Consider the following 26,552-nt stretch of genomic DNA (forward strand, 5'->3'; position numbering starts at 1 on the left):
AAAGAAAGAGAAAACATTATTTACGTTTTATTTTATTTTATATGTAGATATTGCCTTCGGACACAGTACTACAGGTAAAACAAAAGATTTTCGATCGTTTGGGCATTGAAGTAGCTCATCAGGTATTATTGTATTTAGGAAAGGCACTCACAGGTAATTTTGCTTTATCACATTTCACATTATTAGTTTATAATTTTCATAATATTTCGATACTTCTCCTCCTTATTCGATCGAACAATTTATGAAATTCATAAGACCCAATTAAAAAACACATTTGCATTTACAAGCGTGGGCGAATGAACTTGTAACATTCTCCCGTGTAATGTGTTGTCATATATATTCTTTGTTTAAAAGATAAAGTAATTGTTGTACAACGATTATAATTAATTTACTATAGATTATTATTTATTTCAATATATTTATATTTTAGATGAGAATGAAATCATCTTTTATCCAGGCATTAAAGATGGCAGCAAGCTAGTTCTTGTGCGAAAGAATTTGCAAACGTCACGTAGTAAAAATGGAGTATACAAATTTAAACAAGAAATGCTAAAAGTACTAAAAACATATTATTCAGAAGCTGATGCTTTAACGATAGCGAATGAAACTACGAAAGATCTGCAAAATAAAGTAAATCATCTTAGCTATGACGATTTGGAAAGGTTAGCAACGGCACTGATTCATGATCAAGAAAATAAATTTTAATTTATTATTTGAAATACTTAATTTTTAATAAGTCATTTTGTTATATCAGTGTAACATTACCTTATCTACCTGATTTTGTTTATAATACAATTTGTTTATGATACACTTATTGATTTTAATATTGATTTATTATTATACAAAAAAATTAATTTAAACGTACAGTAATATTTATTTTTATCTGAAGTCATAAATTATTTATTAAAAAAATCATACAATTTATTATAAGACAATAAAAATATTATGGATCTGCTAAATCTAATTGTCTAAAATATCTTGCGATTAAACAGATAAATAAATTCAATGATAAAGCATCATTTACATCCGAAGAATCCTGAAATTTAGATATAGATATATTAAATTTAGAATATCCTGCAGCTTTCATACAGTAATACAATGTTTAAATTATCCTTGTATTTATATTACAATCTTTTAAAAAGATTTTAATTCTTATAAATTCTACAGAAGCTTGATTTGTAACTGTATATTAAGTGTTTTTTTTTTTTTTTTTTATATATATATATATAAAGTAGTATTGAAATTAATAATAACAAACATGAATAAAAATAATTACCAAATGAGATCTTATTTCTGAACATGTTCTTGCCAAAGATCTTAAACACGAACACATGTCTGGATTTAGTGGCAATTCTAAAGCCACCAAAAGTGCATATAACCATCTGCCTAATTGTGGTTTAACCGATTTCTGATCTTCAAGAAATTCAATCAAATATTCCAAAACCTGTTCGATCATTGATTGATTCATTGTCAAAATAACGCTGAGCGTCGGCTCAATGTATAAAGATTTATCTTCGTTAGAGTCAGTACATATATTAATCCAACCACTTTGATTTTTAATATTTGGCTGTAAGATTAAAATAATCAATTCGTCCAGCAATTATTTACTTCAAACTTGTGTTATAATTAAAAATGTTTAACTCATTAAATTTACATACCAGTTTATTATTGAATGTTATTTTACTTCGCTTATAATTTGTTATTTCATCCCTTATTTGTGCAATGTACAATCTTGTATTTGAAAAATCTACAATTTGACATTTCTGCCATTCTTGTGTTGGTTTAATATATTCTGGTGCTTTTGCACATTCTGGTAACTGTATAAATGAAAAGATAATGTGTTAAAAAAAAAATGATACATTAATAAGTCTTCTATTGGTACTAACTATTGGTTAAACTAACTGGTTTAACATTTAACGTTGGCTTTGTTAATCGATTTTCATCAATCTTTGCAAATACAACTTCATCGCATTGTCGGGCTTCTAATCTATAAAATTACATAGATTAGTCTAAAAATGTACATAAATTACATATAAACTATTTAAAATAAAATATATTTTTCAAAACTTACATGACTCTTTTTAAGTATTCTTCGCCATTTGCTGGAAAACCAGATGTATTAATATCATTTTCACTAACATTTCCAACATATAACACGGGTTCTTTAAATCGTTCGTTCATTTTATTAAATTTTTCAAATTATATGGCAAATAAAGCCGCGTCATAACCTCATACATACAAACATTCGGTACTACATTAATTCGCATCGAAGGTCTCAAAATTTCACTATTTCGAAACTAGAAAAATGAAAATTGTGTTGGTAATGTACAATGTAAAGAAGCGTATAGAGTGAAACAACGGTCCATCTTTAATCTATGCACACCTATCACAAATTCAAACCTATATCACAAGAAACAGTTCGTACGTCATAGTTGTGGCCCTTTTCAACTTTACTTTACAAAAACAACACACGTTTTAAGGTTTACGTTGATAACCTTTATTTATATATATATATATATATATATATATACACATATACGCGCGCGCGCACACACACATATATGCATTCACACACACGCCGCGCGCGCACACACAAACATATATTGCAATTTCCATTTAAATAACGTCAAATTAAATCGAATGAATAAAAATCTATTTGTTTTAATGTATTGAATTGGATTTTGTATTGTTTATATTATTATTTTTTACTTTTAAATTTCTTTCTAAAATGTCAGCTAATGAAGATGATAATATTGAAGATTTACAATCTGCTATTTATAAATTTCCACCTAGTGTGCAAGCGGTAATTGAAAAGGTGAATAATTATTTTATATCATATTATGCTGTATTTGTTTATAATCTCGATATTATTATATATTAAATTATATATATATATATATATATATATATATATATATATATATATATATATGCATATACACCTGTAAATAATTATAGGTTTGTCCAAGCAACGATCCATTAGATCAACCAGATTTCAATGCTGTGGATTACATCAATTCTTTATTTCCTACTGAACAATCGCTTTCTAATATCGATGATGTTATTACTAAAATGGAGCAAGAAATTCGTTGTATAGACAAAAAAATTCGTACAGTTGTGCGAGGTCAAACAAATAATAATCAGGATGGAAAGACAGCTTTACAGGATGCACAAAAGGCTATTAGACAATTATTTATACAAATTAAAGATATTAAATCTAAGGCTGAACAGTCAGAAGAAACCGTTAAAGAAATAACGAGAGATATAAAGCAATTAGATTTTGCAAAAAAAAATCTAACATCGTCTATCATTACTTTAAATCACTTACATATGCTGGTTGATGGAGTCGAGACATTAAAGTAAGCTTATCATTATGATTATATTTGAAAGATTAAATTTTAATTTATCCTAATAATATAATGTATTTAATTATAGAGATTTAACAAGAAAGAAACAATATGGAGAGATTATTTTACCGTTGCAAGCTACTATGGAAGTAATGCAACATTTTAACAATTACATGGATATACCCCAAATAAAAGAATTGTCCGATCAAGTAAATAATTTTCATTAAAAATTTTTATTTAAAAACACTCGAAAAAATGCTCGATTAGCGTATGATTTTTTGTGAATCTATTTTTTTTAATTTTAGGTGCAACAAATTCATATTGAGTTAGCTCAGCAAATAACAACAGACTTCAAAGAGGCCTTTTCTGGTCAGAATCTCAAGCATTTTACTCAATTAACCGAAGGATGTTTAGTGCTTTCTGCTTTAGATCCAAAAGTGAAGTAAGATATTTTACCTGATAAAATAAAATGTACTCAGTCACCGATTAAATATCATAATCGATTAAGTAATAATAAGAAAAACATAGAGTTCTCTTTTAAAGTAAAAACTTCCATACAGCTGTATTCTATCTTATTGCATTACAATTAGAATTTCATATCCTTACTTTTATATCTTCTTCTTTTTTTTTTTATAGTTATAATTAAAATCACGAAATAATAATTTTTATAATTAATACATATTGAAATCTAATTTTTATAGGAAAGAGCTGTTAGTTTGGTTTGTGGCCAAGCAACTACAAGAGTATACCCACCTATTTGACGAAAATCAGGATTTCGCTTGGCTAGACAAAATCGATCGACGTTACGCCTGGATTAAAAAGCACCTCCTTGACTTTGAATCGAAGTTCGGCAGCATTTTTCCACAAGACTGGGAGGTTTCCGAACGCATAGCTGTTCAATTCTGCCACATAACGCGCGAGGATCTCATTAAACTTATGCACAAACGATCTTCTGAGATAGACGTCAAGTTATTATTATATGCTATTCAGCGCACAACGAATTTCGAAAATTTGCTATCCAAAAGATTTACGGGTGTAACGTTAGGAGACCCGACTAAGCAGGATAAGAAAGTTGCTGGGATAGCAGCTGCAAGCATTACGAGCGATGGTAACGTACCAGGCAATCCATTCGAAGAGGAAAGTACGGAGAAAGTAAGTTTTACTTATCGTTGAAAATACCATTACTCGACTTTCAATCGATACAATATTTATAAGGTGCTTAACAAAATACACGAACGAATTAAATTGCTGCCAATAATAATAATTTGTATAATTTTATTTTATTCAAAAAAGAAAGCTCATTACTTAAAATTGATTAATAATATTCCTACAATGTTGAAGGTGGAACAAGATAAAGCAATGCCAAGCCTTTTTGCTAACTTGATAGGCAACTGTTTCGAGTCTTATCTGTACATTTACATAGAGAGTTTGGATCGAAACTTATTCGAGCTCGTGGACAAATTTATGGCGGATTGTAAAGCTCAGCCACCTGGTGCTCAGGCATACGAGGGCATAGAGGGTCCGAGCAGTGTACTTTCTTCGTGCGCAGACTTATTTGTATTCTATAAGAAGTGTATGTTACAATGTACTCAGCTCAGTTCTGGATCGATTATGTTAAGCCTGGCTGAGACTTTTCAGAAATATTTACGTGAATACGCTATGAAGATTTTGCAAAGTAATCTGCCAAAGTTAGTGAATTTTATTCATTTATGTTAACGAATAATATTTTATTACAATTATTTTATTATAACTTCTTACAATTATCAAATCTCATTATTCAATCACATTTATTTAAGATTACAAGCATAAAAGATTTTATTAATTTCATACAATAATCATAATATATAGATTTAGTACAATTCAGCTCGTAGTCTTTATTGAATAAAGATTTTAAATTTTATATACAATTTTACTGTGAGAATATATGAAGTATATTAATATTATTTATAAATAAACAGCTTTTCATGAATTATAGATATCGTAGAAAAATATATTTATTGTATGAATATAATGTTTTTCATAACTATCAATAAATTATTCTAAAATTTAAATTAGACATTATGAAAATCACTGTATAAATATAATTAACACTTAAATATTCTGAATATATATATATATATATATATATATGTGTTTGTATATATAAATAAATTTGTGTTTTTGTTAGAATTGGTGGGGCTAGTATTGGATCAAGCGTAAGTAGTATAACAAGAGAATTTCGAGATTTATCAACTTCAGGCTTTATTCAAAATTTTCAAAGTTTTTTGAAGGAAGGTGAAAGTAGTAGGTTTAACAAAGAAGAGCAAGCACGTATTTGTTGGTTAGCCATAACTTGTTTTAAAACATACTTGTTTCCTTTTTGTTTGTTCTTAAATTTATTTTTATTTTTCAGTATTTTAACAACTGCAGAATATTGCCTTGAAACAACACAGCAATTGGAAGAAAAACTTCGTTTGAAAACTGATAAGACATATGCAGACAAGATCAATTTGTCTCAAGAACAAGATATTTTTCATGGGTAAAATTATTACTTAATTTAATTACTTACCAATTTAATTCTAAGTAAATTGTAAATTTAAGAATTATGTTATTTCAGAGTAATATCAAACTGTATTCAATTATTAGTCCAGGATTTGGAATTAGCATGTGAACCACCTTTAAATATCATGATAAGGGTATGTAATTAAACAAATTGTTTTAGTTCAAACAATTAATTTATGTTTATAATTGAAATAGATGCAGTGGAGTACAGTTGAAAGCGTAGGTGATCAAAGCAGTTATGTGAGTACAATAGTGGCTCATCTTTGTCAAACCATTCCGACTATTAGAGATCAATTGTCCTCTTGCAGAAAATATTTTACACAACTTTGTGTTAAATTTGTTAGGTATACACACAAATAAATTGATTATCTTTTTATTTTTTCATATTATAATTTAATTGCAAATTATTAAATGTATATTACAGCTCCTTCATTCCTAAATTAACTCAACAAATATATAAGTGCAAACCTCTTAATACAGTGGGAGCAGAACAATTATTGCTAGATGTTCATATGTTAAAAACTGCTTTATTAGATCTTCCATCGACTGGTTGCCAAATTCACAGAAAAGCACCAGCTACGTATACAAAGGTTACTACTACTTCCATTCAAATAAATTTTCTTATTTTATTCTTAATCGTGTAATCTTGTATTAAAACTAAATTTTTTTAACGATCATTAAAAACATATTTATACAGGTTGTAGTTAAAGGTATGACCAACGCTGAAATGATTCTTAAAATTGTAATGTCACCAACAGAATCTGCAAGCGCTTTCGCCGACCAGTGTAGAAAATTATTACCGGATCTCAAAATACCAGAATTTCAAAAAATATTGGATATGAAAGTAAAAAATATTTATATAACCAAAATTACGAAAGAAATTCACAATTACGTAAAATAATATTGTGATTATAAATTTTTCTTAGGGTTTGCGGAAAATCGAACAAGTTCAGTTATTGGAGGAGTTTAAGCAACGGATAAATGCAGACTCATCGAGCGAGCTTAGAGCAAATATTGTGCAAGAGAGTCCAGAACACGAGGCAGGAAGAATTAAAAGATTAGAAAAATTAATTAAAAAGAGAATGTAAGACTAAGATGTAGATTAAAAAAAAATTGTACAGTTAATATTAAGTCTATGTTAATTAACTTAATAAAATAAGGGAAACTGAATTTACCAGAATTGTCTGTTTTTATTAATAGATTGTTGTACATTTTTTAATAAAAATCATAGACAACTTAAAATTAACCTTGCTTCTGTGCAAGTTCCTTTGCCTTTGCTTTCTCCAATTTGGCTATCCTAGCAGCTGATTTACTACCCAGTAAACCACCTCCCCAATGACGTCTGATCTCATCGTAACGATCATTAAAGTTAACTTTGATGGCCTCGACAACCTTGGTAAAGTTTGCTCTATCTCCCGAATCAACCTTTGAAAAATTTTTTATTTATTTAATAAAATATTTACTTACTATGGGAAAATCATACATATTCAAATTTAAGATAATCAGTGGTAATAGAATATATCACAAACAATCATTGGATTGGCTCTATTGTATTCATCATTTTATAATTTGTACAAACTATTATATATTTATAAACTGTACCTGCGATAGAGCGACAGTACTGCACGTTTTCCTTCTTACAAGACGACCCAAACGAGCTTTGCCTTTTACAATACAGTACGGCACACCCATTTTACGGCAAAGAGCTGGTAAAAACAGAACAATCTAAAGAGCAAAAATATTTGTTAAATAAAAATTTTTCAAATCATAATCAATTTTTGTTGTTAGTCGTTAATTTTGAATAATTACTTCGATAGGGTCGACATCATGTGCGATGATAACCAGTTGAGCTTTTTTCTGTTCGACCAAAGTCGTAACTGTATTACTTCCACTTTTTAGAACATTGGGTCGCTTAGTTGGCGTATCTTCCTTCTTAACTACTTTTTCCTCTGCTCTTGCTTTTAGCCTTATTTTCTTAACAAGAGCTGTTTCTGGACGATATTTTTCCAAAATTTTGAACAACTGTGTAGCTAGAATAAAAATTTTTCATTAATTAACGTAGATAAAGTAAACACTAATCAATTACCAAGTTATTATCAATTTACTTACCAGTTTGTTTATCAAGGGTTTGTGTAAATTGATTAATGGGTGGAGGAACCTTTAATCGTTTTGAAAGAACCGCTTTTTGTCTTTGAATACGAATATACTTTGGCCATTTAACAAAACGACTTAGATCTCTGTCGGGTTGAATATCTTGGCCTGTAATGGGATAAAAATTTGTTATTTGCAATTTAATTTTAAAATACCTAATAATTTTGATACTTACCAATGCCAAAGTTTCTTGTACGTTTTTCAAAAAGTGGATTTGTTTGTTTCTTGGGCTCGACCTTCTTAACTGCCAATGGGGCTGCAGCTATCTTCTTTCCTACTTTCTTCTTCGGCTAAAGCAATAAATGTTTTTATGCAACTTAAATTATTTGTAAGATAATAAACGAACTTACGACTAACTTTTATTTTATACATATTAATAAAAACTGCATTAATTATTACGTATAAATGAACAAAATTACAAAATCATTACATCGCAATTGTGATATAAATTATAATAGATCGTGGCGGTTATTCCATACTAGATATAAATTTCGTAAAGAAGTTTCTTCAATATAATTTAAAACACAGTTAATAAGATATTTCGTAATGAAAGGGTAGAATACGTAAACAATCTACATGTCCAAATTTCGGAGGGTGAAAAGTAGTAGATCACATTTTATTTCTTAGGTTAAGTCGTACACAATATTTGTTACTATTTGTCGCACAGTGGATTGCGAGTTGTTAATTAAATATACTTTAAAAATGAGCATAAATAATAAACTAATAACAAACATTATTTATTTACGAAAAGTGTATTAATTTACCTTCTTTTGGACCATATTTGCCTTCGATTATACCGTTTACTCAAAGAAGTACCAAGAGAAAAGAACACGTTGTCTCGGAAATTCCCTTCCGTCGTTGATTAAAAGCAAATTCACATGTGAGCGCAACGTCCAGAACTCGACGACGACAAGACTTTTTGAAAGTGGACAAAATTGAAAACGGCGCCAACGGTTCTCAATTCTCAAACATGGGCGTTGTCTGATTATTTTCTTATTTACTCACGTTGCCTTTTGGCTTAAATTCTTTTTTAAATACGACACAATAAGGATAAATTGTCATTCAAAAAGTATAAAATAAAAATGAGCCTCCCAATGACACAATTTCATATTTTGCTATGCTTAATGTTTTCCTTTGGTAAGTTACCGTTGTTTTGACTTTTTCTTTTAAATAATCAACAATTGATTATAAAATATTTTCCACTTACCACTGATGTAGTGAATGAAATATCATTTAAATACATAAATAAAAAAATGTATGAAAATTTATACTTATGCAAAAAAAAAAAGCACATACTCTGGCATTGTTCAATAATAAATTATTGATTATAATGAGCTTATATATATTTTCTTCAAAATAATATTTTAAGGAAGGTATTTTAAAAATTTTCAGTTATATTTACTGCACAAGATCAGAGTTCGTGTCAAATTCCACTTATAATCAGAGGTGCGTGGTTCTCCTGGGAAAATGGGCAAAATACATTAACAGAAATCAATGGCGAAACAATGTCCAAAAGAGGTTATTGCGTTGATATGAAGGAAGAATTTCACGTCAATTATACATTTGTCTTTAAGCGAGATGTTTGTTATCATTGCGTTAAACTTCTTGTGCGCACTGTAAATGTATTAGAAAAACTTGAAAGTAAGTAGATATATTGAAACATATTTTTGAAAGAAGAATTTAAATATTTATAAAGTTGATGTTGTTTTTAGTGAGTTGTGTGAATTTGCCATTGGGTATGCAACCCACGGTGGAAAATGTCTGTAAAGGTTTACGAGCTGATCAGCAATTGATTACCTTGTTCTCAGAAAATTATGTACCTGTTAATTGTAGATCTTCATTGGAAGGTGTATGGCAATTTGCTTATCAGGTATAAAATTTTGTATTATGTTTATAGTATGTGATTATCATGTTTGTGTCAAGTGAATAAATTTGCAAATTAATACTTAAAATCAATAACGAAGATGTAATTTTTTAAATCCATCACAAATTAAAAAATGAATGTCATATATATATATATATATATATATATATATATAAATGTATTGTATAAATTCTCTTTTATTTATGCATCGATTTCCTAAAAATATCAACATAAACAATACGTATGAATACAAAAATCTACTTTGTATTACTATTTCTATCAATGACACTAATTTACTTGGACAATTTATTTAGAAAATTATTTTATTACAAAAAATTTGATGGTACATTTTGCTTAATAAACAATTTATTTTTTGTATTTAGAATCGATTTAGATTTACTGGAGAATGTAATAATCCAGAGGCCCAAATTCGTTCGTGTCAAACAGCAGGAACACAATTTTTTATAACCAATCAAAAATTTAATATAACTTATAAACAATGTCCTGGTATGAAAGGAACTTTTGACGGAGGTAATTGTATATGCATTTCTTATAGATAAAATTTCATATTAGTTTTGCAACTTATCGTTAAGGGATATATTATTTATATTTTATTTATATATACATTATTTATAAGGGATATAATATATTATTTATTTGTAATAAATTGCGTTTCATATTTCATCCGTAGTGGTCGAGTACAGTTGTTTGGGTGATTGGTTTGTTGACAAAAATCACTTCTTTGCTGTAGCTAATACAAAAGAATCGAGAAAGGATGAAAAGTATCGTTGTTTTCTAAAAAATCGAGACGATGACCTTTACATAGGTGTCTCAATAACGGCTGAGTGCAATACTTTGAAAACGGTGGAAAAGAGTCCCGAGCGTCTTCGTGTGACTCCTGTGAAAGCTGAAGTTGTAGAGCCTGGATGTCGGCTACCTCAAAACATGACAGGAAATTGGATTAATACAGCTAACATAGATGCCGATGTCTTCATCAATGAAACGCACATTATCGAGACTTGGTATCCAGACGTTGGAAGATATAGAAAAACAATTTATACTTGTCGCGAGCAGAGAGATTCCAGAGTGATGATGGCGAGATTAACCGTGGACGGATGGTAAGTTATAGATAAAATATTATATTTGCAAATAATAGAAACAAAAAGAATTTGACAATTGGCATCATTTTTTACCAAGGAGCTTCAAATTAATACTAAAATAAGAACCTATTAAATAGTATGCTACTTTCTTTTTTATTTACAGTCAGAAAGATTACGTTTGCTTTGATTTTGTGCCACAGCATCATAATATAATTAGATATAGGCGAGGCTTGGCAGTTATCAAAGACGATTTTCATACAGTCTGCTCGTGGGTGCAATTTAAGAATAAAGTTGAATGGAAATATGATTTATTTTTAGGTTAATATCAATAATTAATAATTAATCGATTTTAGTCTTTTCATTGTAAATATTAATCATTTTCTTTGAATTTAGCGAAGGATCCGGTACCAGTTAGATGTCCGGTTGCGGGAAAATTCATGTTCAAACAAAAGGGCGACGTTCTTTTTGAAACAAGAATAATCGGTGGTGTTACAGATACACCTCGACCGAATATTTATTGTAAACAAAATATTTCCGACTTTTCAGTATGCGATACTGATCAGAAGGAAATTGCAATTGATGAAACTTATTGTTTATCGGTTGATCATTTAGGACGTCCAGTTGACATATACAGTAAGTATAATTAAAATAATAGAAGCAATTAATTTAACAACGTTTTCTTTTCTTTTTTGCAACTAACAGTGATACAGATATGATTGTTGACTAATGAAAAATAATGCAGAATATTTCATTTATACTTTCTCTAATTACTATTGATATAAGTCTAAATATTATTTGTATATTTATAGGCTGGCCTGACTATAAGATGAAATGTATTGGTTATTACAAAGAAAATTTGAAATCATACCTAATTACATTTGACGAACTTGATCCCTACAGTAAATATCATTGTTGGGTATATCAAAGAGCTGATTTGAATAGAGTTCTTATGTCACAAGCTATCGGCCCTTATTGCGATGTGAAGCAAGATGTGACCAGTTGGAACTATACCGAGGGTGCTGCAGTCGCCCTTGACTTAGTCGTAAGTTTAGAAATGTGTATAATAATATTTATCGAAGTTTATTGCATATTTGTACGCTTCTTTTTTTAATAAAAATTATTTGTAAAATTTGTGCAAGGAAAACGGTTATGAGACAGATATGTTCTTAAATACAGTTTTAATTTAGATATAAAAGTTTAGTTCAATAATTTTCATTTTTGTAGGAATACGAAAGAGAACGAGATCAATGTCCAATGCATTTCGATGACGGTAGTAATCCATGGGTACGAAGTGAAAATTACATTCAAGTATTTCATTATGGTTAGAAATACTAATTATTTAGATGATCATAATTTATTGCTTATTTTTACTAAATCAAAATTGTTTAAAAATATCACACTATAAATTCTTTCCTTTGGATCTTTTTATCAATAAGAATTGTACTCAATGGGAGTTAGGTAATTGCATTGATGCATCAAATTTGAGCATATTATTTTCAATATTTTTTGTATTATTGAAAGTAATTTTAAAGTATTTATATATTCCGTCCATTTTAGTGTAATATGCAATATAGGAGATTTTAAAGTGCCTGAGAAAGCATAGTTATATCAATAATTGGGCAGTAATATCAATTTATTTTTCCCTATTTTAATATCTAAATTGATATTAAACAACTTATTTAAGGATATTATTAAAAAATATATTGAAAAATTATATTATTAACAATACTGTCTAATTATAAGAATTTAACAATGCAATAGTAAATCTATATGTATTGAATACATATGAGTAAACGAACAAATTTTAAAAATAATAAGTTTATTACTGTATAATAAAGAACCTGCTACATGTGGTTTTAAAAAACAATGTCATTTGACATGCGATTTTATTTATCGTTTGTACAGACTTAATGTACAGATTTCTATTTTTATAGTGTATTTTTTAAATTACGTATAATATAATACAATTAAGAAATAAGTCAAGTTGTATATTTAACTTATATCCATAATACGATCCTCATTTCAAATGTATATGAAAATAAATATCTACATTATTTTAAAGTACAATAATACATTAAAAGTATTATTGAAAATTGTAAAATATATTGAAAGCATTCGATAGTAACAATAAAGTAACAGTTTACTTTGTCCAACTAACTTTAGGAATATCAAAGTGCTCTGTTAAGCCATCTAAGTGGCGATTAAATTCCTCGACTCGTTGCTTGTGAGTTTTAGAAGCTTTTTGTTTTATTCGTTCATTTTGCTGTAAAAATAAATTAAATCTTAAATATTTAAATTTTAAATTTAATTATCAAGCGATATGAATTATGTTATCATTTCTTACTGTTTTTTCTTTCATCTTCTGAAATGCAAGTTCCGCTTTTGTTCGTTTCACTGTAACTGATTCAGGCATTTCTTCTTCAATAATTTTTGCAACTTCTACAAGTTTTTTCATTTCCTTATTTTTCTTCTTCTTCCTACAATATTAAATACACAGAAGATATTTAATTTATGTATTAATCTTTAATCGCTATTTTATATATCATTTTATAATGCATATATGTTAAAAAAAAAATAAAAATTACAATTAATCTTTTTATAATGAATACAATAGTACCGATCGTAAATACAATACTTTTACTTATCATTAAATATATTCATTAAAAAAAAAAAAAATAAAAAAATAAAAAAATAAATAAAATTTTTCTAATATTGCAGAAGCTTGTACATTTTTTTCCCATGTAAACAAATATTTTTCCAACTATTTGGATAAATGTAAATTTGACGTTTATCATGAAAATATCAAGTGGAAATTGCGATCGCTATTGTTAAATAACTATAAACCATCTATTCTCATTCTTTTACAAAGATATATATTTAAACATTATAACAACTGCATAGGTTATATTAAAATCGAGAAAAATATTTACTTCTTGCTTGACGTATCCGTGCCTTTTATTTTCAATGTTCCTTTTGCAACATGTTGATATGGATCTTCCTCATTCGATGGAGGCATATTAATCAACTCCTTATTTTTCAACAAAAATAAATCTGCCAAATACGTAAATTACTTACAATATCAATAATAAATCGCTGAGAAGATAATACGTACGTCAGGCAATTACGAATTAGAAAAGAGGAACGTTGAGGAATTCGCTTTCGGACATTAAATAAATGAAAGCAATTCGCAATCCAGATTCCATGGGTCGACTAATCCTTTTAAAAATTCCGTACGATCTAATTCATATGAAAATTATGTAAACGTATAATACGAAAATCAAAATATAAATATGTTGCCTTTAATATCTACATATGCAGAACTACGTTTTTTTTTTTTTTTTTTTTTAATTAATTTGCCGTTAATCATATTTAAAATGGAATTATTCTAACGTATATTTCAAGAATGAATAACCTAATCCATACTATAATTGCTTCTTATCACTTAATTTTATTATATCACATTTAATTTTAATAATAATTACAATTTTTTTTTTACAATTAATGAAATTATAGTTCAATCGCAATTCGTTCATGTAATTTATACATGAATATATTGAGCATAATAAGCAGTTGCTATTGTATCTGTCATATAAATTAAAAAAATTTAATGAATTAATAAATCTAATTAATTATCGAATAATGGGTCTTTTCTTTTCTTTTTTTTTTTTTTTTAATCGTGCTAATAACACTTAATTTTTGGTAATGCTTTTTTTTTTATTTTCATTCAAATAAAATCTGTAGTCAGATAAATTAAAATGCAATATGTAAAATACAATTTATATAATGTGACATAAATATTTTATATCTTTCTTCATAATTTATAAATAATTTATCGTTGTTTTAAAATTCATGACCATAATAAAACATGATATATATATATATATATATATATATATATATATATATATATATATATAAATCTACGCTATACAATTTTCGTATTAAAATTTATTTGTATGGATGTTAGTATTATCATAAATATCTATTACAATATTGTTTTTTAATTTTCAATAAATTGAATGTTAGAGTTTAATTTTTGATGCACATTAAATTATAATGTAGATAATAACTGTTTCTATATCATTTTTATTATAAAAATCTCATAATAATGATTTAAAACTTAATTATTCCTTTGATTATCGAGGATCTGAACATTTTCCAACTTTTGACGGCTTTCATTATTGTTTATTATACGGAAGTAATTAATAGTGATACAATTCAATTTATTTGAGCTGCGACTCTGAATTATATATATGTCATAGCTATTATTCAAATCTGATTAATCACAAATATAAATAATAAGCATATTAATTGTGAAATGAAAAACATAAACACAAATATCTGTGTAGTAGATGTATTTAAATAAAATAATTTAATTAATTTTAATTGTGAAATGTATAAAGATATAGTTTTAAAATGTCGAATGAATATTAAAGAAAGTAAAAAGTTAGTTATTTGGGGTTCGGTATTGACTATAAATAAGAAAATAATTTATAATTTTTTCAAATCTATATCACCCATATTGTTATTCGTTTGCGTACGTAATTGCGAGTATATTTTAATAAATTTAGTTTTTCATTGTTTATATCTCAAATTAATTCACTATCTCCTTCTTGCATGGAACTGCCAACTTTCTCCTCTTGGATAAAATGTATTGAATCGGCTTTAATGGATGTTTTCTTTCAGTTTTAGTTGCTAGATAATAGACCGTTGCAATCGCAAGTGTTTATTTTATTATTTCACGTACAATTTTGTATGCACTTTTGGTCTATTGCATAGCAAAAGATCTAAAAAAAAACGATATTAACAAGATCTACCAACATGCTTTGTTATTTAAGAAGAAAAGTGATTATGTACATTTATATTGCCTATCACTCTGATTTTGTCTTTAGGTATTTAATTAAGATTCTATCAGCCAAGACCTATTTATAGTATATATTTACCTTTTTATTCTAATAAAAAAATTATCAGTATAATTGGCTATGATTTTTACTATGAAATAATTTGAAAAATATTGTTAAAATAGAATAATAATATATGAATATAAATTTGTAACTATTTTACAAATTTTGAACAACTAAAATAGGTAGAATAATAACATTTTTTACCATTGAAATATTATAATAAGTATTACTTAAGAGTTCAACCAATGTATAAATATGTATGTATAAACATGTGTATTAAAGAAAGTATTTCGAAAGATTATTAAATATTAAAACATAAGGATTATTAAAATTATTAGTCATAAATCATTTTTACGAAAATTATAGTTTATATGTAAAATCTGACAAAAGAATAATTGTTCCCTTTGATCATGGTTTAAACATAATTTTTTTTCTATTTGTACACTTGAATATAAAGACTCAAATTTTCCCGTTTATAAGTTAATGTGAATTCATTATTATTTTATATATTAATGTGGTTGGTGACTCAGAACGAATGTCACCTAAATTATCTACCCATAGTTTGCATAAAAGTTGGGAATGTATTAATCTGTTGTCCAGATTAAAGTAAAATTTAATCCAAACATTTATTGTAAAAAGGAACATTTATTTTTCGAAACGTCTGATTTTTAGAAAAATGTGTTACAAAGTAACCAAGTATGGATATTAAATTATATAAGGTATGTCAACATTTTTAAGTTTCGATTGCTTAAAAAATAAATATTCTTCATAGCCAATGTAAAATATCGCTATAAAACCTATTGTATAAATCAAAATCATCTTAAAGAAAAATCAATAAAAATCTATCATTTACTATATATATATTAAGATATATTTGTTTCAATTAAAAAATTAATCAAATCAAATATATTCTATTAATATTTAGCTCGAGATTTTAGTTATTTTTATCATGACAAATTCTGTATTCTTATGATTATTGATGGGCTACAAACTAAAAGGTGAAACAGTATCTATGGAACTGAAAAAATCATTATGAATTCGTTCAGGAGGAGACACGTGCATTACGGAACATTTATCGCATTCAATTACTTTGCTACTTTGGAAAAAATCTTCATTTTCGTGTATCTTCAAATTTATCTTCAAACATTCAATTCCTATATGATTTTAGATATTATTTAGAACATCAATTCTTGATGATCATCTCTATGATTATTGATGGAGTAGAATTTAAGAGGAAAAGCAGTATATAGGGAACATTGTTTCGTTATGCAGAGTATAGTACGTAGCTTTTTTTTTTAGATATAGTTGATTCTGGTTGACTGCTAATTATTTTTACCGGAATTTTGCTTCGCCGCGTGTTCGATCGTTTTCCATTGTGCTATTTTCGAGAATTTGAAGAATGTTGATTCTTCAAATACTCGGAATTCGATTCTCCGCTCATCCACCTAGTCTATGGAATTTCCTTTCTTCGATGAACTGGGCCATATGTTGGTCATCATGATTAGGTCTTCGCTGGACTTCAGCCTATATGTTTCGATTTTGTTTCCAAGGGTTGGGATTCTCTCGCATGAGATTGGACATCGTAAGAAGACTGATAATTCTTATCGAGAGCAGCTGCTCTGTAATATATAATATGCAAGGACTATGTCATAAAGGCGACTGCATTATTGTGAATTCGTTCAGAAAATGTTAATATTACCGAACATTTAGCGTATCCAATTGTATTTTTACTTTGGAAAATTGCACATTTATCTTTACTTTCGTTTATGAATCGCATGATTTATTGACATAATTTATCCTCAAGTATTCTATTCACGTGTGATTCTGCCTATTTATAGTATCACAAACTCTTTATTTTTATGATTATAACTATGATTTACAGCTATTTTTAGTACTACTAGTACTATTTATAATATCTATTAACACTATGCAAGAGTGGTTGGTCTTTTATTGACACCAATAACGTCGTTGAATATTATTAAGGCATTAAGGGTTTTCACACCTTCGTTTTTACGTTTTTGCTCAATTGTCGGAGATCTTGACATTATGTATTTGACGTAAATTACATAAATACGATGGTTCTGAGTTACTCCATCGCACGCGCGCACCCAAATTCGTGCAAAATCCATTTTCGACTTTGAATTTATTTTTATTTGATATTATTTGCATAGACTCACAATGTACAATAATTTAGATTTAAGAATTTTATTTATAGGAAATAGTAGATACAAAATTATTTTTAATTAATATAAAATTCAATAATATAGATTAAATATCACATTTTTTATAGATGAAATATCATGATAAATGAATAATTGTTACTTTATCTGTAGCATCAAATAGAATTGATAGAGCATTTTCTTTTGGTAATGGAAATTATTTCTTCATTATAGCGAAGATACGAGAATTATTTTGTTAGACAAATATCATTGAGACTTGTAATCTCAATTTATGCAATTATACAGATAAATTATTTGCAATTGATATTAGAATCGATTAAATGACAGATAAATGATAATAAATATATATATATATATATATATATATATATATATATATTGTATTATAAATAAAATTGATTACAAATATTATAGATAGTGTATATAAAAATAGTTTGTAAAAATATATATTTGTATCGTCAAATAGATTACATTTTAATAACGAACTTCAAAATCTCTAGAGTAAAAAGCATTTCATCATTACTATTATAATTATACTGTTATAATTATAAGTTAAGGTAATTTGTAATTGTTTAATAAATAAAAGTATTTTATAAGAAAATAATATTTCTGTTACATGTCAAATTTTAATTTAATAATTAATAGAAGCCAGTGGTGATACTAATATCCGAAATTTAAATTCTAAAAAAGAAATCAGTACTGAATGTGTATTAATGATAGTATAAATCATAGTCTATCAAATATAAAATATAATTACTATTTATTAAATCCATACATATGTATACCATCTAAAATATAATTGTTATAAGTAATAAATAAATAAAACCATAGAGTTATTATGATCTTTACGAACTATATTAAATATCATAGGATTTTACTTAGTTTTTTCACTGAATTTTGTGTTTTTTCTTTTAAATTAATTCACTTGTTTAATAATCAACATATATAACATTGGGAACATAAAGTAATTTACATAAAATATAATAAACATCTGGGTTATTAGTTTCAAAAGTGGTTGTCTATTAATGTCATGTTTAAATCACTTTATCAGGATAAACATAAGATTAATAACAGAAAATTTATAAAAAAATTATATCAATATTGATATATTAATATAATACAGTATTAATTAGATAAAAGTAACATATATATATATATATATATATATATACATTTAAATGAATAGTAACTTAATCAACGTCAATGAACACTGAAGATTTTTCAAAAGTAAAACACGAAAAAAAACACACGCACACATACATACACGCGCGCGCGCACAGGTACTATGTTCTAGACAGAATATTATTATTTTATGTAATGATTATGTGCGTGGAATAAAAAAAGATATATTCATAAAGATGTTAAATTTTTCATAAAAAATCAGCTATCGTATTAAAAGTAGTATTTATGCAGAAGATGATTGTGAAAATTATTCGCAGAATAAACGAGAATGTATGGTGGAAGTAAAATGAAGAAATCGAAAATCTCTGATTTGATTTTATCTTTTACAAGCACAACATATGCACATGAAAACTTGAGATCTCTACAAGCGAACGGGATCTCAGCTTCTTTTGTCATTGTATAAGTATTCTTCGTTATTTTTATGTTTGACAGTTAATGAGTATATGAATATTCAATATAGACGATGATTATAAATAATAATATTCAAATATAAGCTTTAAATTTTAATTTTTTAATAAAGTGGAATTTGAATGTTGTTCTTATTAATCTTAATTTGAACAAAGCGTAGCATTGTCTTAAAATTGATATGCATAATATAATAATTTATATTATAATTCTATACAACTAGCAAAATTTTAAATCAATCATTTTAATTTAAGTATATTATCGATAATATGGTGATTTTTTATTCTATGAAAATATCACTTGAACAGCTATTTATGAGAAATTTAAATGTCAATATTGTTTGATACACGATAAGTAGCCATAAGAATTAAAAAATTATTATTATAAACGAGGATCAACGATTAACTTTTAACTTGCTATAAATTGTTTAATTAGTACATTTAAAAGAATATTTATATTTCAAGTAATTATGAATGTATAAATCCACTAAACAATTAAGAAGTGAAAATTGGAAATATTTGAATTTTATTTAAAGATAGTTTATCGATTGAATTTTACTATAAATTATCAATGATAATTTTAACACTTTTTGTTAATTAGTTTAAATTGCCTAAGTTAACTTGAAAAAGATTTTTTTAATAAAATTTAATAAAAATTTTTGTATATATATATATATATATATATATATATATTAGTGTATTTAAAATGTTCGTTCCAATATTCTCATAACTGCATAGATAAACATGTAATTAATGGTTTATTATCGATGCAAAAAATTTATTAAAAAATATGACAAACGTATAATAAACATATTGCCAAGGAATCTTATATTAGCTCTGTGTCATGAATAAATAAAACAAAAAGATAAATGCTTAGATATTTCCTGTGAAACTATTTCAGGTGACCTCCGTGCTAATGACTCGAGATGACGGAACCAATCGCAGAAATCTTTATCTTTATCTTAGTAGTATGCGAAAATGCAATTTATTTAGGATGTTTTTGTTTCGGAAAATTTTTTCATTTTTCATACTGCAATAGAGATTTTTAGTTCAATATTAGTGCAGAAATTCTATTGACTGTTAATGAAAAGCTGTTATTAATTAAATAATTAAATAGACGTCGATTGAATGTACAAATTTCTACAAAATATAATCATATTAAAATCATCATTTTACTTAAAAATAAATATATATTGTCTTCAAAAAATATGTATAAAAATCATAAATGTTTATTATTATTTAAAAAGAACGATTTTATAACATGAAAATTAAAACATGTGTATGTTTGAATTGTAAAGAATAAGTTTGAAACAAATGGGAGAGACTAAATAATAAAAATAATAATAATAAAAAAGTAATAATAACTAAACTAAACTCATACTATATTATTATTAAGTTATTATATTGTTATTACTTCTATATAGTTTGATGAAATAAAAATGTTGACATACCGAATTCATTTAAAACACGGAAAACGTATTATAATTACTATCCGTAATATAATGAACATAAAAGATTTTATTCCAAATTTTTCAATCTACATAAATAGTTATAGTTTAAGAATATTCATTAAATAAAGAAGAATAAAATTAAAAATTTCTTATTGTTGATATAACTAAATGTAAATTATTATATTTATATTTATAGCTTATGCTAGAAACTAGTAGAAAAGAAAATGTTTACCGAATTTAGAATACCGATTTTATGACTTTTTAGTTTTTCATATGAAATCCGTAATAACTTGTTTGAAATTTAAAGAGACATGTTATTAATGCTAGAAATAAGCAATGTGTTTGTGTGTGTAAATTTTTTGCTTATTTCTAAATTAATAATATTTCACAACAATAGTCTTTAAAAGATTAGAATTTAAATGCTAATACATTCTTTCCTTATAAATTAGTTATTTCAATATTTATTAAGAGCATATCTCGTGATAAATACTTGAAATTACATGCAATTAAAATGTTATATTAATTGATTGCTATGAGCATAATTGACGTGGATGGTTGTAAAGAACGTATTTCCTTAACTCGTAGGTGAATTTTATAATTTTTTAAAGATTTCTCGTTGTCATTGTAATACATCCTCGTGAAGAAGATTATTTTTGTAAGAAATTTCTTTGCATTAAGTAAACTAAGTAATGTATTGAAATTTTATCAGCTGTCAAGTATTATAAAATACTAATTATAAAATTGAAAAACTATTATAAAAATGAATTTATCTATTTGTCAAATATTTAATTTTAATATAACAATAGTAGCAATATTATTGACATTTGTTATTTTAAAATGGATTATATTATACTATTGAGCAGTAAATATTAATTACTTTACACTATTATCAATTGCAATTACAAGCTATGAATAATTAATCGAACATTTTAAAATTGTATATTGGTATTATTAGCGTCAATTCAATTACATATCGTAATGGTCTGTTTAATCTGTTTTTATGACAGAATCTAAAATATTATTTGTAAGTCAATCGTGTTAGCTTAATTACTTTGCTTCGGAGGAATATTGAAGAAGTGTTCGTTTTTTATATACTATGCATTATGTATATTATAAGTAAGTTTTATTAATGTCGTCTCATTCCAACAATTTATTATATTACATGAATTCCATTTTTCAGACAAAACTACGAATGAAAGCTATAATGAGATTTTTTTATATATGTTTTAATATTTTTTGTATCATTTGTAGTTTATATACAGTTTCAAGACAAATAAATTGCAAAAAGGAACCGATAAGTAGATAATGTAGTAAAAAAAAAATTTTTTTTGTAATATCTATTCTCATGATATTATTCATTTAAAAGCTATAAATATTTATCTTATAATATACAAATATATAGTCTGTAATTTTTTTGATGCAGTCATTCAACTTTACGTGTACTGTGTAAATTTTTATTTTTTTAGAATGTTATAGAGTGAGATTTAATTGCTTGTATTTGAGTTTCATTCAAAAGCATCAATCGAATGAATTTAATATCTGCTCTTTATGTATTGCTTATAAATTTTGAAAATGAATAATTTTTATATGTAATTTCATAAATTGTAGATCATAAAAACGCCCCTTGATACATAGTAAAATATTTAATATATATTTTATGATATATATATTTGTATTTTTACAGCTTGATTGAAATCAATGTTGACTAGGAAATTTTTTTTTGATATTTTCAATATTTGAATACCATTTTATTGTTGCTAATTATTTTTTTAATGCTAATAACGCAATCAAAACAAAACAAAAAAAAAACTCGTCAAATAGGTTTTTCATTTATTAAAAAAAATTTATCATTGAAAAAAAAGTTTTTTTATAATTCTAAATTTGTGATTTCCACCTTTCTATATATTAATTATTTCTATATTTAATTATTATCAATTGAGTAAATCTATATATATATATATATATATATATATATATATATACACACACACACATACTTATACATAACATACAATATACATACCCCCTCATAATACACGACTTACTTCCTTTTTCATTTTGTTAATATTTTTTCAGCTCATTCGTTAGTGTTTCAATTTGTATAATTTTTGATGAACATGAAAATTATGCTCTTTTAACATGTAGTATTAAAAGCTGATAGCATTTCGTTTTTCATTTGACAATATTACACTTTTTATTTTCACTAAAAAAACATTGGTTAACAGAGTATGGGCAAATAATTGTAATACCCGATTGTAATAACTGAACTTGCAACTGTTTCAAAAGCGAAAGGATTTTTGGGAAAGTAGTCATTAACAGTTGATTATTGGACGAGGACAACCAATCATTCTTTGTATCATAATTATATCGTGAAATTTCAGTGCTAGCATCAGTTTCTATAATTATATCATTAATAATAATAACAGTATTATTAGTTGCAATGTATAATAAACGAATTTTGTTTTAAATTGTAAAAATATCAAATTTATTTTTAATAATAAATGAACAAGTGTAAATGAAAGCATAAAAGAAGCCAACTGGATGGAATGGAAAAATTCTATGGCGTAGGAAATGTAAGTAACGTTCATTCAAAGATACTTGATATGTTTCAATAACTATTCTATAAGTTAAAAATGTATAATGAAATTATTGCAGTTTAATGTTTAGAATATCTAATAATAATTGAAAGGAATCATTATCAAGAAATCAGTATGTTTAAAGCCATTAGCGACATAAATAATTATTATTAGCAAAGTAGAAAATAAAAACCGTATTATTTTCATATTTTAAATTATTGATCAATGATGGCAAAGCACAAGAAGTAAGTATTAATTTTAATAATAAATTTATTATTTATTTTGATGACCTCTTATGTCATTACTGCACGGGAAAAGCAGTATACTACTTTTATTTATTAGAATTTTAACAATTATGTTCTTATGCTCCTACATATTCTCACAAATAAGATCATACTGCAGAATTTACCTATTTATTATTTTGCACGTGGATCGACTAATTAACAAAGTGAAAAAACGCGTAAGTTACAAGTATGTGTAACAATCCTTGAAAAACTACGCACGTGAACATACACATAAGCGGGCTTCACATTAATTAGTCGGTGTAATAATTATCTTATGTATATCTTATAGCAGGTCATTGAGCGTATGATGGCTAGAGTTTGTATGGCGATTTAATTTATGGTATTCTTTATTTTTTGTTTCCATTGCAAATTCACCCGCGACATTTAAATGGCTTCGGTAGTGCATTATGATTTTATATTATTTTTTAAATATTGAAAATTTTAATAAAATCGTCTCCTCTGGTTCTGCTCATTTTTATTCAGATAATACGTCTTTATAATAATTAATATTGAATTTTGACATTTTCGTCAAACTCAAAATACACGTTTTAATTTTTTTATTTTTATACAATATCATTTATAAAATGGATAAATAATGACGTAATAATCTAAATTTATATACAAAGGTAACAATTTCTTTAAACCATTCAAGCTGATTTAAAAAATACTGAAATCAATTTACACTTATATAAATAAATTAATTTTTATGTATTAACCAAATTTTGATTATCCGTCATCAGCTCGTAACCCTTTAGCGTATTTAAAATAATCTGTCAAATTGTTTACAATTTATTATTTTTATATGTCAATAAATAAGTATTTGTCTAAATTTAATTTTCTTTAAATTAAATGAAGAGTTAATTTTAAGTAGTTTTTTTGTTTGTTTTTTAATTAAAATTAATTAAATTCTGTATAATGCACGGCAGTACGTTATATTTAAATTTAAACAATTGTTAAAAAAAAAAAAATAAAAAAAAAAAAAAAAATGGGAATAATGAAATATATGTGAAATTTTATTTTATTAATATTGTCGTAAATAATATTTAAAAATTTGTTAATATTTGAAAGTTTAAAATTACGAATTGATAATTATTATATGTCAATATTAGATGAAACATAAAAATAACACAATTTATAATTTTTTTATATTTATTTACAGTTATTATTATTTTGGTTTAATTAAAACTATTAAGATACATTATATTGCGTAAAATATATTGATTGTAACATTATATTATGTTTTTTCGCGGTCGCTATTTTTGCTCATTTAGAGTTCTTGAATAATCAGTCCCCCTTAATTATCCTTTCCAAAAAATATAAATTGTCATTATTATTTGTATGGCAATAATAAGTATGTTTATTGTTTTGTTCGATGTAAGTAAATAAAGTAAACATATGGAATGTTAAAAATTTTATTTTATTCAGTATTACCTTATTGAATATTTTTTTATTGTATGATTAATATATATTGAATGGGCTACGAGATTTTTAGCGACGGGATTGTAAAATTAGCTGAAAAAAAATTTGCTCTGTAGATATTATTTTAAGTAATTTCTTTTGTATAAGCAATAAATATTAATAATGGTTAAAATACAAATCTTAATATAAAACATATTTGTTTTTATTTGTTGTTATGAGTTAAAAATAAATTTTTAAAATTTTGAAATTTTTTTAAATAACAAATGACAAGTTAAAATTACAATATAATAGGATAGTGCATTTTTATTAAGCAATAATTTATAAATATTTCTATGGGTATATTCGAAATTTTAAAAAATTCAATTTTTTATTTATTGTTTATTTCATTTTTTTCTTATTGGTTCGGAGTTTTAGCTGATTTAAAAAAATAATAAAATAATAATTTAAACAAATATGTTATCACTTATAGTATATTCCCTATTATACTAAACAATTTTGTAGATATATATATATATATTTTTTAAAAGTAATATTTGTAGAAACATTGATATTTGAAAGCTTATTGAAAACAAATATATTACTTTTCATCGATGTTTAAAAAATATAGACGATTAAAAAATAATAATAGGTTATTTTTATACATAAATAAATATTGCAAAAAAGAAGCAAATTACGAGTTCAAGGTCTATACTTTGAAACAAGGACGAAAAAAACTTTTTAAGGAAAAAATATTGACCAACACAATTAAGATAGAATGAGTTTTTAATTGATTTAAAAATCAAAATTCATTAGGAGTATTCATTTATTTTACAGACAAATATTGTCTATTTATATGTAATTGTAATTATGCATAACTTATGAATAGCATTATTTAAAATGTTTAAAGTTGAATTTATAAATTTGTAAGCCATTGAAAATTTTCTTTGAAATTGAAATAGATTTTATTGTAATAACTATTAGAATTCTGTTTGTTTTATGACTTCTAATTCGTGCAACGTACTTGGTTATGCTTCCAATTATAATTAATAGTAGTGGGCAAAAGAGTTTCTGTACTTCATTATGAAATTATAATCAATTTTATTGGAATAATAATTTAGAAGCAATTCCTTTAAGAAAGATCTCATATATTAATGTATATTGTGATTCTGC

The 26,552-nt window shown here is 25.5% G+C and overlaps 6 protein-coding genes across 6 annotated transcripts in view; 3 read left to right on the plus strand and 3 right to left on the minus strand.

Annotated features, from left to right (window-relative positions):
- Nucleotides 1–810, plus strand: part of LOC105360291 (ubiquitin-like protein 4A) — a 968-nt gene extending 158 nt beyond the window's left edge. Inside the window, exons 2-3 of the mRNA XM_011497166.1 lie at nt 48–153; nt 431–810. Of these exons, the coding sequence (XP_011495468.1) occupies nt 48–153; nt 431–705 (381 nt within the window). The 3' untranslated portion in view covers nt 706–810. The remainder of the gene's footprint in view (nt 1–47; nt 154–430) is intronic.
- Nucleotides 811–901: 91 nt separating this feature from the next.
- On the minus strand, nt 902–2,504 carry Gem2 (Gemin 2). Its single transcript, XM_011497167.1, has 5 exons — nt 2,072–2,504; nt 1,903–1,987; nt 1,659–1,817; nt 1,277–1,567; nt 902–1,036 (listed from the first exon to the last, which is right to left on the minus strand). Exons 1-5 carry the CDS (start codon nt 2,179–2,181, stop codon nt 944–946), a joined length of 738 nt encoding a protein of 245 aa, XP_011495469.1. The 5' UTR covers nt 2,182–2,504; the 3' UTR covers nt 902–943.
- A 224-nt stretch (nt 2,505–2,728) lies between these two features.
- Nucleotides 2,729–6,998, plus strand: Vps53 (vacuolar protein sorting 53). Its single transcript, XM_011497169.1, has 13 exons — nt 2,729–2,815; nt 2,959–3,359; nt 3,436–3,556; nt 3,653–3,789; nt 4,049–4,499; nt 4,689–5,035; nt 5,515–5,667; nt 5,740–5,865; nt 5,944–6,022; nt 6,084–6,232; nt 6,313–6,478; nt 6,586–6,732; nt 6,815–6,998. The coding sequence occupies exons 1-13, from the start codon at nt 2,729–2,731 to the stop codon at nt 6,974–6,976; spliced, it is 2,526 nt and encodes an 841-aa protein (XP_011495471.1). The 3' UTR covers nt 6,977–6,998.
- A 56-nt stretch (nt 6,999–7,054) lies between these two features.
- On the minus strand, nt 7,055–8,896 carry RpL7A (ribosomal protein L7A). Its single transcript, XM_011497168.1, has 6 exons — nt 8,804–8,896; nt 8,215–8,329; nt 7,998–8,147; nt 7,698–7,918; nt 7,491–7,613; nt 7,055–7,313 (listed from the first exon to the last, which is right to left on the minus strand). Exons 1-6 carry the CDS (start codon nt 8,816–8,818, stop codon nt 7,131–7,133), a joined length of 807 nt encoding a protein of 268 aa, XP_011495470.1. The 5' UTR covers nt 8,819–8,896; the 3' UTR covers nt 7,055–7,130.
- A 72-nt stretch (nt 8,897–8,968) lies between these two features.
- On the plus strand, nt 8,969–12,359 carry udt (protein undicht). The gene is made up of 9 exons (XM_011497171.1): nt 8,969–9,176; nt 9,432–9,680; nt 9,752–9,909; nt 10,287–10,434; nt 10,595–11,021; nt 11,167–11,321; nt 11,397–11,636; nt 11,813–12,045; nt 12,228–12,359. The coding sequence occupies exons 1-9, from the start codon at nt 9,122–9,124 to the stop codon at nt 12,327–12,329; spliced, it is 1,767 nt and encodes a 588-aa protein (XP_011495473.1). The 5' UTR covers nt 8,969–9,121; the 3' UTR covers nt 12,330–12,359.
- A 725-nt stretch (nt 12,360–13,084) lies between these two features.
- LOC105360296 (protein FAM32A-like) lies at nt 13,085–14,126 on the minus strand. The gene is made up of 3 exons (XM_011497172.1): nt 13,934–14,126; nt 13,348–13,480; nt 13,085–13,266 (listed from the first exon to the last, which is right to left on the minus strand). The coding sequence occupies exons 1-3, from the start codon at nt 14,017–14,019 to the stop codon at nt 13,144–13,146; spliced, it is 342 nt and encodes a 113-aa protein (XP_011495474.1). The 5' UTR covers nt 14,020–14,126; the 3' UTR covers nt 13,085–13,143.
- Nucleotides 14,127–26,552: the final 12,426 nt, after the last annotated feature.

The sequence above is a fragment of the Ceratosolen solmsi genome, unplaced genomic scaffold (genome assembly GCF_000503995.2).
Source record: "Ceratosolen solmsi marchali unplaced genomic scaffold, CerSol_1.0 scaffold13, whole genome shotgun sequence".
Taxonomy (NCBI): Eukaryota; Metazoa; Arthropoda; class Insecta; order Hymenoptera; family Agaonidae; genus Ceratosolen; species Ceratosolen solmsi.